Source organism: Mastigoproctus giganteus, chromosome 8 (assembly GCF_048544385.1).
Source record: "Mastigoproctus giganteus isolate SK-2022 chromosome 8, ASM4854438v1, whole genome shotgun sequence".
Taxonomy (NCBI): Eukaryota; Metazoa; Arthropoda; class Arachnida; order Uropygi; family Thelyphonidae; genus Mastigoproctus; species Mastigoproctus giganteus.
In genome coordinates this window covers 145,024,293-145,039,272 of record NC_143582.1, presented here as the reverse complement: position 1 = coordinate 145,039,272, position 14,980 = coordinate 145,024,293, and the positions used below count along the sequence as shown (strand labels likewise).

Genomic DNA, 14,980 nt, shown 5'->3' with positions numbered 1-14,980 from the left:
CCTTCCAGTATCTGGAGTTGTGTACGTCCATCCAAGATAACGCCTGCCCCAGACGAGAACACCCCAACCGCCATATCGATCCCTTTCAGTGATGTTTTCGGGGTGATATCGTGTGACAACCTCTCGCCAGATTAGCTGACATCCAGAATCGCTGCTGAGACTGAATCTACTCTCATCAGTAAAGCATACCTTAAGTAAAGATTTTGTGGTTGTAACCTTTAGAAATAGTGTTGGTCCTTAAGTTTTGCACATCAGTGTATGTATGTATGTATATGAAAGTGTGTGTACATTTACATAAAATCAGCAATTTTCATCTGTTTAGATGATGTTTCATAGCATAGTCTCCCCTTGCCAATTTATTTTTTTTTATAAATATCACATCAACTGTTGAATATAATGTAAAGCTGCAACTAGCAATACTTGGCTGCTTCGCAAGAAATTTTTGACTCTGAATTTGATCCAATCCCTCTCCTTCATATTTAGATCCATCTGTTTCTGTTACGGCCTGTTGATTTCTATATCATCTATAACTTCATTTTCCAACAGATTGTCACCATGAATCCACTGTTTTTATTCACAAGCCATATTCAAAATACCCCCCTTTTTAATCCTTGTAAAAAAAATTTTTATTTTGCTCACAAAAATGTTATTCTCATTTTTATTTATGTTTATGCTTTTTACCTTTTGGCTTGTAGTTTACATCAAAAATGAAGATACATGTTGCTATTTTGCTTGCAATCCTGGCCACTGACACCTGATGAGAGGCTGGTTTTGTAAACTGTGTGGCAACATCCTTGTTTTGTCAATGATTATTTTATCATTTTTGTAATTATTTATTTCTTATTATACATATATATATATATATATATATATATATATATTTTTTTTTTTTTTTTTTTTTGCTACCTTCTATCACTCTTTAGTTCCCTCACTTGTTGTTTTCACTTTATAAAAAAAAAAACTAAATTAAAATGTATGCCAGCAGCATGGGAAACCAGTAAAGCAAAATAATAATAAACTCAACCAATGAAATAATACCAAAGAAAAAGGGGAAAGAACAATCAAGAAGAGGGTACTATAGAAGGAATGCTCCTAATATAATTTAGAGAAGCCTAAATATACGAAATAAATTTGATAGCCAATTAATTAAATTTTATTGGTGCCCCCTTGCTGGCACCAGGGTCTGAATTATGTGAAATATCACAAAAGTTGGAGATGTTTGTTTGTTTGTTTGTTATTTTGGTTTTTAGGAGCATTAGCAACTAAGGCCATATTGCTCCGAGATATGCGGTGGTCATTCCCTGACCTTCCTGCATCCTCCGTATTTGGTGGTGACGGGCTCGAACCCCGGTCTAATCAAGAAGCGTGTGCTACGCACTGCTGCTCCTTCCCACCTGGCTACGGAGACGCGGTTGGAGATGTAAACTACTTACAATACTGGACCAAATGAACTAAAAATGAACAGAGGACCACAAGGCCAATAATAGTTAGGAAATCACTGCATACACACAATTGCCATTCACAGAATATACACACTGATGGAAAAAAAAAATGCATACTATGACACAAATTCTCCCACTCCTGACCTTTAACCATTCAATCCACGAAATATACACAATTATACATTTATAATACATGTTTATACACATTAATACAGATAAACATGGATTTTTTTTTCTTAAATGTCAGTATCTAACTTATACACTCTCATTGGGTGGAAAACAGATTCTAATGGGCCAGCCTCACTTCGGTTAGTCTCTATCAGTACATGTCACAATTAGTTAAGCATATTGGTCTAAGGACCTCCATAGCCGAGTGGTCATCAGCAGGAGTGCAGTAGCACATGCTCTTTGAGTAGCCCACGGTTTAAGCCCCTGACTTCTAAATACGAGCATGCTAGTCCAGTCCAACCTGCACTGAACTAGCATGGTAGATTATAGTCCATTTCCCTCAACATGAATCACTGAGGAGCTTCCATCCTGCAGTGGATTGATAATGGCTGCAGTTTACCTTTTACTGGTGTAAGTAGGGGAGGGGATCACAGTCTGGGTAGTCAGCATGGTTGCTTCTCCAGGTCATAAAATTTTTTTGAGCAAACTAAGAAAAGCCCATGTAATGAGTTTCATTTAAGATGAATAGTTGCATGGTTTACATGTCCAATCAAGCGCCTCCGTAGCCAGGTGGGAAGGGGCAGCAGTGCGTAGCACACGCTTCTTGATTAGACCGGGGCTCGAGCCCGTCAACACCAAATACGGAGGATGCGGAAAGGTCAGGGAATGACCACCGCATATCCCAGAGCAATATGGTCTTAGTTGCTAATGTTCCTAAAAACCAAACAACAACAACAACATGTCCAATCTTTAACATAAGTCTACATCTTTTTTTTTGGTTTTTTTTTTTTTAGGAGCATTAGCAACTAAGACCATATTGCTCCGGGATATGCGGTGGTCATTCCCTGACCTTTCCGCATTCTCCGTATTTGGTGGTGACGGGCTCGAACCCCGGTCTAATCAAGAAGCGTGTGCTATGCGCTGCTGCTCCTTCCCACCTGGCTACGGAGGCGCCTAATTCTACATCTGTAGGGATAGTAATTGGGACAGCCATAAAGGACATGGGCCCAATCCTCATCAGCTCCACAGGTACATTTAGGCTCTTGGGTGAGACCTAGTTGGCTTTCATTCAGGGAACCATGCCCTGTTGGCAAAGATGTGGCATAGAGTCCTAGGACAAACTGTGGGTGGGGGGGGGGGGGGAAGAATAGGGTTACCCAAGGCAGGAACTTCCTAGTGACTTCCCCTTTAGGTGGCTGTTCCCATGTACTCTGCCATTGCTGGTAGAGTGTGAACTTTTTCTTTCTTGTTTAATATCAGTCTCTAAGGTTAATGGTAACATGGCAATTCATAAGGTGTTAGTTGGGGTTAACTTTTTGAGTCTATAGTTGAGTCCTCTTTTAATTATTTCTAAAAGTCCAGTGGCAGTGCCTCTGCCAGAACCTGCAGAGCAGGTGTACTAACAGTGCAGCATGCCCTCGTGGTGGTTAAGAGTATAATCCTCTGTATGGAATCTAATTTTCTTTTATTCTTATTTAAAGTGGCTCTAGAATACCATACTTCTGCACCATACGTAATAACTGGGAGGAAAATTGCCTTAAAAATAAGAGCAATTGTCTTCCTTTTTAAACCCAAGTTATCAAGGCTGATCCTAGCAATCATTCCAGCATAATTCCTGACCTTTTTTTTTTTTGGCCAAGTACACAAGATGTGGAAAGAAAGTTAACTTATTGTCAAATATTATACCTAGATATTTAATTTCTGTTACTAGGATTATTGTTTTACCTGCTATTTTAATTTGTGGATGTCTGTTCAAGTTACCTTTTAACAGAATTTATTTGGTTTTTGCTGATGGATATTGCTACTGATGGATGATTTACTGATGGATATTGCTAGTTTGTGTGTAATGCCCATTGCTGGAGGGTACTAATTGCTAAATTGGCATGCAGCCTAGGTGTTGACCTTGACAAGTAAAGCAAGTCATCAGCAAAGGCAACCCTGTCAGTTGGACCAACATCCATCCCCAGGAATTCATCCAGTACCAGGTTCAAAAAACAGGGACCTGGAACTGAACCCTGGAGGCATCCTTCTGTCACTCATCTGATGATGCACTGATATCTGGTTTTGACTGAGACCTGTCTGTCCCTGAGATAATCTTGTACAAGCTGGTACAGGTTTTGTGATGTTCTAGCACATTGCAATCTACAAAGTATGCTGCTGGGCCATCACAATGCATTGAAGATTCCTGCAAAATCAATGGTATGGCAAGCACATATTTTTCCTCTGCTATATGTCTGTTGACTAGATAGTCCATGGCATCCTCTGTGGAGCATCTCTATTTAAATCTAAACTGCTTGTCTGACTGTAAATTAGCATTGAGGTAGTAAGTCTGTATATTATCAGTATATTATGTAACTTGAATATTATCAGCCTCTATATTTCCTTGCCCAAAACTGGCAACAAGGCAATGGGCCCTATGATTTTGGATTTTCTGGATTCTTCAGTATTAATCTTATGTTAGCCTGCTTCCAAGAGGAGGGGAAATACACTTTTGTAAACAGTTATTGTATGGTTGCAATAAGTGGTGAGGATAGCTTTTGGGCAGTTCTTTTACCATTTCTACTTGATTGAGATCATTATCTGGACATTTATTGCTTTTGGTTTTATCTAATGCTATGGATAGTTCCACTAGAGTGAAAGGAGTCTCAGGCCTCAGATTTTGGCAGCTGTTGTTTTCAGTGCATATAGTGGACTGGTCTTCTGTAAAGGGACACCATTTCTATTTCAAAGAGATCATTACCTGGACATTTATTGCATTTGGTTTTATTTTTATCTAGTGCTATGGTAGTTCCTTCAGAGTAAAAGGAGTCTCAGGCCTCAGATTTTTGGTAGCTGTTGTTTTCAGTGCATATAGTGGACTGGTCTTGTGTAAAGGGAGGAATGTCATTTATTGGAAATAGTGCATTAAGAATATTACTGACTGTTTCCTCCCAGATGTTGATAGTCTGGCCAGCCTCAGTGTTTGTGGTGTGCACCACATCACCTTTTGGCAGCTTGTTGGTAACGACACAGTAAACCACACCCCATGGGTCAGCATTAGTAGTGGTACCAACAAGTGTTTGGCAGGATTTCTTCTTTTTCCACCTTATAAGGCTTGTGTACCGATTCCTTAAATTCTGGTAAGTTTCCCTTCTGGCATTTACCTTTGCTGGTGGCCAATAACTTCTGGATCTCTGGAAATGTTTTCTATTCTGGTTAAGCCTTTGTTGGAGAATATCCAACTCAGAGCACCTACAGGGAACTGCATATGACCTTGGTTGTTTCTTTCTCAGAGAGGTATCTCCAGCTCTGATGATGGTTTCTGTCAGTTTATTGACCTGTTGATTTGAATGCATTTCACTATTTCCTTCTGGGGGTATCCCTGAAGGGAGGGATTCAAGGGTTTCTTGGTATATCTGCCAGTTCACTTTTTTGATACTATATCTAACAATATCATATATTGGAGAGGCGGGGGGAAGGATCTGATCCAGCTGACACACCAGCTAAAAGGTAACAGCACGGTGGTCGAATGTAGTACAGGTCTCCTGCACATGCCAGTTTATGAAATTGTGTACTATGGCTTTTGTTGCCTATCGCACTTTCACACAATGTACTGCTGTATGTTGGTAGATTGTGCAGCTAATTTAGGACTTGTAGTCAGATTGTGGCTATGAAGGCTTCCTATTCCTGCTGATTGAAAGTTCCTGATCTGCCTGGAGTATAGCTGTGCAACATAGGTTTTGATTTTTTGATTTGATTTGATTTAAGAGTTCTTGGCGCAAGAGCTACTGTGGCTAAAATGCGCCTGTAAGATTTAATTTATCGGTTTTGTTCTAATTGGTATATTGCTGCTAATAATTTCCAAGAGTAATAGATAATACTTAGTTTTATATTTGATTATAGTAATTTATTTTCTTGAGGAACTGAAAAACATCTGCTATATTTTTTCTATCTTCCAGTATGGTTTTGAGAGTGAGAGGGTGATGTTTGTTTAGCTCTTTGAAGGAGTTTCGGCGATCATCTGCAAAAGCTGGACAAGTAATCAGTACGTGTTCTACTGTTTGTTGTGTGTGACAGATAGGGCATAGGGGGGGATCTTCTCCTCGCAAAAGATAAGAGTGACTGAAATACGTGTGTCCTATCCTTAACCTAGCAAGTATCACTTCATCGCGCCTATTTTTCTGAATGCTGGATTTCCATGGCTGGAGTAATATTTTAATCTGATGCAATTTGTTAGTGGTAAGTACTTGCCATTGCTGCTGCCAGTGATGTTTCCCACTGCGATCAATAACGTGTTTGTAGTCAGAGTAAGAGATATATTCTGATGCAGAAATATTGTTCTTGGTTTCTTTAGCAGCTCTGTCTGCTTGTTCGTTACCATGAATTCCGACATGGCTTGGGATCCAGCAAAATCTAATGTTACGATGTTGTTCAAGGAGTTTTGATATTTTGTATTGGATCTGCTGTTGTAGTGGATGTTTGTTAGAACTGATATTTTGTATTGCCATCATGCAACTACGGGAGTCAGTAAAAATTATGCTGTTTTGAAAACTTGAATGGTCGATTTCGTTTAATGCTAGCATAATGGCTTGCAGTTCTGCAGTATAGATGCTACAGTCTTTTGGGAGTTTTTGAGCCAATGTGATGTCAGAAAAGTAAACTGCCGCTCCCACATGAGAATCAGTTTTGGATCCATCTGTATATAGAAAGCAATGATCTGAAAATTGTGCCTTATAAGCAGCGTGCAGCTGTTGATGGTTTATATGAGAAAGGGTTTGTTTTCCCCAAGTGTGGAAGGAAAAGTCGCATAAAGGTTGTCGGATTATCCATGGTGGGGTAGACTGCTTCGTCAGTAGAATTATGTTATCCAGGTTAAGCTCTCTACTGAGAAGAAGGTTTTTTAATCTCACATTCGCAGGTTTATTGATTCTTTGTTGTTGCTGATAATGTTGTTCCCATTCAGAAGTAAAAAGCGTTTTCTGTAGAGGGTGGTCTGGTAAGGATTTTATTTTAGCTGCGTAAGAGAGTAATTGATTTTGTCTTCTGATTTGCAGGGGAGGTTCTTGAGCTTCAGCGTACAGGCTCTGCAGGTGAGGTGCGGAAAGCTCCAAGGGCTAAACGGAGTGCGCAGTGATGTACCGGGTCGAGCCATCTCAGGGCACTAGGTCTTGCCGAGTCATAGACTGGGGCACCATAGTCTAGCTTAGACCGAATGAGAAGGCGATATAAACGTAGTAGGATTATCCTGTCTGCTCCCCAGGATAAAGTGGATAGGACCTTCAAGATGTTCATTTTCTTCAAACAGTGGACTCTTATGTGACTGATATGCTCTAGGAAAGTCAGTTTTTTGTCAAAAACTAATCCTAAGAAACGGACACTATTTTTAACTGGGATGATCTGTTCTTTCAGCCTGAGTTCTGGGTCAGGATGGAGATTCCTTTTTCTGCAGAAATGTATGCATGCAGTCTTTTGTACCGATATTCTATATCCATTTCTTTCTGTCCATTTTATGACTCTGTTAATGGCTACTTGCAATTGCCGTTCTATTGTCCTCATATGCTGCGCTTGATAAGAAATGCTGAAATCATCAGCATAAACAGTTGTAAAAATATTGTTTGGGATTTGTTCTATTAGTGTGCTGAAGTGGATTGCAAAAAGTGTGGCACTAAGTACAGATCCTTGAGGGACCCCTTCTTCTTGATAATATATATTAGAAAGTGTATTGTTCATTCGAACTTGGAAGGTCCGATTCTTAAGGAAGTTATGTATGTAGAGGGGTAGATGTCCTCTAAGGCCAAGTTGATGTGACCTTTTAAGTATACCATATCACCACGTGGTATCATATGCCTTTTGGATATCAAAATTAACCATAACTTGGTGTTGTTTCCTGAGAAAAGCATTTCTTACTTGATTTTCCAGTTGTATAAGTACATCCAAGGTACAGCGATTTTTTCTAAAGCCAAATTGTTCTGAGTTGAGAAGACCATTATTTTCTAGATACCATGTTAGTCTATTGTTGACCATTTTCTCTAAGATCTTGCCTAAGCAGCTAGTCAAAGCTATGGGACGATAGTTCTGTGGGTCTGATAGATCTTTTCCCTGTTTTGGGAGAGCTAGTATTATTGCGTGGTGCCATTTGTTTGGGAAAGAATTTTCAAGGTATATTTTGTTGTATAGATCTAACAGGGCTAATTGGGACTGTTCATCTAATTGTTGTATCATTGCATAGTGGATTTCGTCAGGACCGACGGCACTGTGTTTTACCTGTAGCAAAGTTTGTTTTAGTTCTGCTACAGTGAGCGGCAAGTTGTATTGTTCACACTGATTGCTAGAAAAGTTTAGTTTTATTTTTTCGGCCTCTTTCTTGTACGTTTTGAAAGCAGTGGGGTATGCACAATTAGCAGATGTATTCGAAAAATTTTCACCAAGCACATTGACTATATCTAAGGTATTTGTAACCAACTGTCCCTTCCAACTTAGCAATGGTGAGGGGTTTAATTGAGAACTGTTTGACATCCTTCTAATCTTTTTCCAGATAAGTGTAGCTGGTGTGGAAATAGTTATAGTGGATGCAAATTTCATCCAAGCAGCTTTTTTGCTTATTTTTTGTACTTTCCTGACCTTAGCTCTGGCTCTCTTGAATTGTATCAGATTGTCTGTTGTTGGATTTCTGCGAAAGAGGTTCCAGGCTCTATTTCTCTCTTTTTTAGCTTCCCAGCACTCTTTGTTCCACCATGGTTTTGGATATATTCTAATGTTAGAAGATGTTTTAGGTATTGTCTTTTCCGCAGCTTGAAGCATACTATCAGTAACATAGGCTACTGATGTTTGTACTGATTCTCGTTTAATAATGTTGCAGTCTAACTTGGCTAGTAACCTGAATGTTTCCCAATCTGCATCATATATTTTCCATCTGGGGTGCCTACTGGCTTGACATGGCGTTTTCTTCATGATTTTCAAAATAATGGGGTAGTGGTCACTGCTCAATGGAGTCTCGTGCACGCTCCATTTAGTCATAGGGAACAGTGTTGGAGAACAGATTGATAAGTCTATTGCAGAACTGCTTTTTGATGGAAGGTGGAAATATGTGTGTGTGCCGTCATTTAAAATCATTAGGTTGTTATCGACAACTAATTTTTCTATTTGCTTACCCTTTTGGTCTATTTTGGGATCGCCCCATAGTGGGTGATGTCCATTTAGGTCACCTAAGATACAGAATGGAGAGGGTAGTTGAGTGATCAGCTCTTCGAAATCCTTAAATTGGAATTCTTGATTAGGGGGTAGGTATATTGAGGCTATGGTAATGTTGAAGCCTATTGCTAGACGGACTGCAACTGCTTCTAATGGTGTGTTCAATGGTATTGTTTGGGAAGGTACATGTCTGTTAACTAATATTGCAACTCCTCCTCTCGTTGTTCCATTCGTTATGCGATCCTTTCTATATATGATATAATTTTTGATTATACTATTGTCCTGTGGTTTTAAATAGGTTTCTTGTAGGCAGATACTTAGTGGGTGGTACTGGGTGATGAGGTCTATAACATCATTAGTGTTTGAGCGAAAACCTCGACAGTTCCATTGGATAATTGTACCTGTCATTTGAGGTTAGATGTTCCCTCGGATTGCTTCCTTTGGGCTGATTTAACTTTGTCTACCTTGGTTTTGTCTTTCTTTGAAAAATATGGTCTACCCATATCCATTTCTTCTTCAGTGAAGATTTCGAGAATTGGTTCCTCTCCTTGGTTTCTTGTATCTGTATCCATTTGTTCTGCAATCTTTTTTCCTGTATTACCTATCTTTTCTTTGTTTCCTTTTCGCCTTACATTTTCTGAATTATCTGGTGGGAAAGATAATGGAGTATTGATAATCTTTTCTTGTTTTTGTGATGGAGATGGTTTGTAAAACTCACGAACCCATTCTGAGATGGATTCTCCTGGGGGGATTGTGACATCCGTTTGTGTGCCACAACATTTTGAAATGGGTAATTTAATTTCCGGAGCCTTTTTGGTTGTGGTAATCTGCGCATAAGAAGGTTTGTTTGCTATATTTATTGTAATCGCCTTTTTAGCTTCCTGATATGAAACTCCATTTTCTGCTTTGTATTTTTGTATCATTTTTTCCTTCTTCCAAATTTCACACTCCCTTGAATATGCAGTATGTTCCCCTTTACAATTTACACATTTATGGTTTCCAGCTGTGCAAGTAGAAGTGGCATGTTCTTGCGAACCACAGTTTGCACATGTTAATTTTCCTCTACATACTGTCTGCGAGTGACCAAACTTCTGACAGTTGAAACAACGGAGAGGGTTCGGGATGTACGGTCTTATATTGCAATGTAGATATCCAGCTTTTACTGATCTGGGTGCTTTAGGCATGTTGAAAGTGAGTATCAGATTCCTGGTGGGGGTGATTATCCCTTCTTTTTTAATTGTTATTCTTTTAACACTAATGACTCCTTGTTCCTGAAGCTCGATTTGAATTTCCTCTTCGGGCACATTTAGAAGGTCCCATTCCGTAATGACACCTTTTGAGGTATTTAATGTATTGTGTGGGGATACCATTACTGGTATTCCTGCAAAGGTTGTCATTTGTAATAATTTTTCGGAGTGTTTAGCATTGGCTGTTTCTACCAATATGTCGCTTGATTTTAGTCTTTTAACTTGTTTTGGTGGGCCAACATAACTCTCAAGAGTCTTTTGTATGAGAAAGGGTGACAATTGCCCTACCGCTTTCTCAGTATTTGAATGTATAATGATGTATGTTGGGGAAATTAAAACTTTAACGTCTGTTTTTAATCTCTTTGTGCAGACAGAGTCATTTGTATCGCCTTTTCTGATTGCCTTAGAGGTGTCTCCGAAAGAACTAGATTTCTCATATCTTGGGTCAGTTCTATTCGGGTCCGTTGACCCAGTGGATTCCTGGGTATTGGAGTCAGTTCGCTCCATTTCGCCCTGGAAGGGAGAGCTTTTCCCTTCCAGGTTACCGGCCCCGCCACGTGGAGGCAGGAGCAGTGCCACCCTGTGACCAAGCACTAGGAGGTTAGTGATTAATATATAACAAAAATAAAAGGGAGAGAGAGAAGGTTGCTTTCCTTCCTAATCTAGTAAAGTTGCTTTCTTTACTATGGATTATTTAATTGTGTGTTAATAAATGCTTTAAATAAGGAAACGATTTCTACTTCAAGAAAGAGCGCTAATTCAGAGCAAAGTCACTTGATCACAGAATCGCTTGGCACTTGGGGCCGTGCAACATAGGATTTTTGGTGTATTACCTAAACAGCATTGTATTGGAATACAACCAAATGATCTTAGATGTTTTGCTATGAAGACAATAAAGTGGGAAAAATTCAAGGAGTACCTTAATACCATTCTAACACAGGAAGTTCAAAATAGTTTAAATTCTATGATGGCACTTGAATATGTTAATTTTATACAGACTCATCTTTTCCTCACAATGCAAGTCTGCCAAAAGAAAACAACCCAAAAAAGTTTTAGTTCCATGGTGGACCCCCGAGCTGTCCTGTTTGAGGACCCAAGTTTTCCAGGCAAGAAAGAACTATCAGAGGAACAGACACTTATCAAATGAGGATGTACAGAACTATAAAGAAACATATAGTAATCTTAGGAAAAGATACCACAAGGAAACTGCCAACTCTAAATATAATTACTGGCAGAACTTTGTGAAAGAAATAGGAAACATGGAACCTTGGGGTTTAATATACTGTTTAACAAGAAACAAAATGACTGCTGGAGATGTGTATAACACTGTCTTGGTACAAGGTCAGGAAGCTCATGACTGGGAGACAACAATTGAATCTATTGTCTCTAATCTTTTTCCTAAAGATATCCCCGAACTTGACACACTGGAACAACAGGAGATAAGGCAAAATAATGAAATATATCAAGATCCTACAGACATTGAACCGTTCACTCTTTTGGATCTTGGAGCTGGTATTGGTAAACTAAATACTAAGAAATGTCCTGGCACAGATCTGATTGAGAACCTTATTATAGTCAAATATTTTGATCTTTACCCACAGATCTTATTAAAACTTATGAATAAATCCTAGAGGGATTTTTTCCTAGGCAGTGGAAAGTGGCTCTGTTAAAGATCCTTCATAAGACAGGGAAACCAACATTGGATCCCCATGCTTATAGACCTATCTCGCTGCTGGCAAACTTAGGAAAGCTATTTGAGAGACTTCCCACCTGGCTAGCCCGGTCGGCCCATTTCTAGTATGTCTCTTAGGGGGTGAGAGTGGGCTGTAGGATATTTTCTATTTCAGAATCTGTCATTTTAAAATTGTTAACCTGTAGCACTTTAAACTTGTGAACATTAAATTCTAGATCAAACGGGGAATCTGTTGATATCCTATTTGTACAGTTGTGCCTATTATTACCCAAGATAGAGCTGGTTTCGAGTTCAAGGGGTGAAAAGAGGGAACAGAACTATTGCAAAAAATAAAATAATAAAATGCCTTATACTTATAACTAAAACACCACCACCTTGAAAGTCACTTACCCACTTATAGCTAAGGAATAAATCCTTACCATAACCTGTACTAGCAACTTCAAGTCTCATAAGGCTGGGCAGAAGCAGCAAATTGACAGAAAAGTGATTGATAGCAGTAATGTAATGTTTCTTTTACTACAGCTATGGAAGCAACCTTGTCTTCATCATAGCGATAGTGCAGAAACAATAAATGTTGATTTACAAGCAAAAAAAAAAAAAAAAAAAAACCCAAAATTAACCTTCTCTGATTTTCCTTCAAAAACTGCATCTGGTGGAAACCAAATTCAGGATCCAATGTATACTTTTAACTGTAAAAATCAGATAAAATAGTGTGATTTGAGTGTGGCTGCAAGCTCAAAAAAAAAAGTACAGTCATCTCCTTATCAATCAATTATTAAGATTATAACTTTATAGAACATTTAATAAAACTCTATAGTATTACATTCTCTAAACAATAGGCATGTGTGTGTGTGTGTGTGTGAACACTTAAAAAGAAGCAATATAATTTATTAACAGAAAATAGAGCCAATGGAAATACCTACCGATCCAAAGAATACTGCCTTTGCAAGCGATTCTTTAGAAGCCAAATGCAATATATCAGCTATTCTGGTTTTGTAAACAACACTTTCTCTTCCTTCCTGTGCAAAGGCTCGAACTGTACGAATATTAGATATGTGTTCTTCAGCCACCTACAACACAGTCAAGAAAATAAAATTTATAGAGTGAGCTATTACTTAAAAAAAAAAAAAATCCCAGACAACACACAATGACCATAATAGTCCACCAATAATAACTTATTAATAAAAAAATATTGAAATACTAATCAAACTAATGTACAAAGGGTACTAGGAAAGTTTTGCAATACAGCTTTGTTTATTTAATTTTTTCAAAGTAATTTCCTCTACATTCAATACACCTCTCCATCCTCCGAAACCAATCTTTAAACCAGTTCTGCCAAGTTTCACTAGGGAGTAAAGCACACTCGTTGTCCCAAGCCCGTAGAAGGTCCTCATCACTGGAAAAGTTTCAGTCCTGTCTTGGTCAAATATTCGGTGCAGGCTTTGGCGCGGTGAGCTGCAGCATTATCGTGATGGAGGTACCAGGTGTCCATTCTTGACTTTGGCCGCAGGTTCTTCATAGATCCAATGACTTTAGGCAGGCATTGTTCAGTATACCACTTAGCTGTGACTGTCTTCTGCGTGTCCAAAACGACACGTTCCACAATTCCACTCGATTTGAAAAATACAGCTATCATTTTCTTCTTTACAGATCGGGATTTTCTGACAATTACGGGTGTGTCGTCATCATCAAAGACCCAAACTTTGTTTTGAGCCTTGGTCGGCAGATCGTAATAGTACAGCCAAGTCTCGTCACCTGTCACGATGTTGTTCACATACCGAGATTGTCCCTTATCAAACTTTTTTAACATCTCCCGGCACCAAGTCACACGTCGTGTCATCTGCTCTTCAGTCAGTTGATGCGGCACCCAGAGAGAACAAAGTTTCTTCACGTGCAAATGATCTTGCAGAATCGAACGAATTGCTGGTGCATTTAGGCCCAAAGTATCCTCTATCTGTTGGTAGGTCACTCGCCTGTTTTCTTCAAGCATTTTCCTCACAGCAGTAACGTTTTCCTCCGTAACCGACGTTCGTGGCCTTCCCGGCCTCTCAGAATCCTCCAGAGTGAAATTTCCCCTTTGGAATTCTCTATACCACCTGAATATCGTTGTACGATGTGGACAATCATCATCTAGTGCAAGAGTCATTTCTTCTAAGCACTGGTCTATGGTTAAACCACGCACGAAATTATACCGCAAAACTGTCCTTATCTCATTTCGTGACCACGATGCCATCGCAAGCACTTTACACTCTCACTACTAATGAATAACTGAGCCCATCGACTTGGCGTGGCGGCTACTATGCACGTATGAACATGTCTCAACATGCAGCAACAAGCAGCTTCCTGTGATTCATTGTTGCGTCATATTGCAAAACTTTCCTAGTACCTTTTGTACTAATGGATGTCAGATGAACTAATGAGACTTGTGGCAGAGAAGAAAAATATGTAGGATACACAAATTATCAGATGCTACAGAAGCCTACAACAGATATAAACTAGTCTACAATCAATTCAAAATGAGATTGGGCAAAATTATGTGAAGTCTTTGGCCAAAGAATGCAAAGAAAAGTAGCAAAGACTTTTTTTATGTATGTAAACACTAGATGGAAGGGGATGAATCACATTGGTCAACTATATGTGAACGGTTTAACAGTTGGTGATCCTGCTCAGATTGCTGATGGACTAAATAGGTATTCTGTATCTACATTCCACAGAAAGCATTTTTAAGGAATGGGTATGCCAGATGTTTATTAAATTCTAACAGGGAGCTATATGATTTTGTGATAACTAAGAGAAAGTGGAAAATAAATTGCTGAAGCTAAACATAAATAAAGCAAAGGAGTGGATGGGATTTATCCAATTATATAAAGGGAAGCAGCAAAGGAGATAGGCAAACCTTTAGCCATTATTATGAGCATCCTTAGATTCAGAGGAGGTTTCCGTGAATCAGAATTGTGCAAATCTATCTCCAATTCACAATGGGGGGGAAGAATAAACAGTGAAAGAGGTTAGCCTGTTAGCTTGATTTCTGTTTCAAGGAAAATAATGGAGTCACTAGTTAAAGAAGTAATGTAGGACCATCTAGAGAGGAATGCAGTTATACTGTAGTCACAGCACTGATACCAATCTTATTAGAAACTATGATGCAGAACAAGGAAACTGAATGCAATCCAATATATATGAAATCCAAGACTGCACATAAGACTGCTGCACAAATTCTGAGTATGGCATTAAGGACAAATTACTGCTATGGATAAAGG

The 14,980-nt window shown here is 38.9% G+C and overlaps 1 protein-coding gene across 3 annotated transcripts in view; it reads right to left on the bottom strand.

The window, feature by feature from the left end:
• LOC150081894 (ATP-binding cassette sub-family B member 10, mitochondrial) overlaps positions 1-14,980 on the bottom strand; it is a 204,284-nt gene that overhangs the window by 103,566 nt on the left and 85,738 nt on the right. For all 3 annotated transcript variants that reach the window (XM_090379799.1, XM_090379800.1, XM_090379798.1), the window contains one exon: positions 12,644-12,790. In XM_090379799.1, coding sequence (XP_090235925.1) covers positions 12,644-12,790 — 147 coding nt within the window. The remainder of the gene's footprint in view (positions 1-12,643; positions 12,791-14,980) is intronic.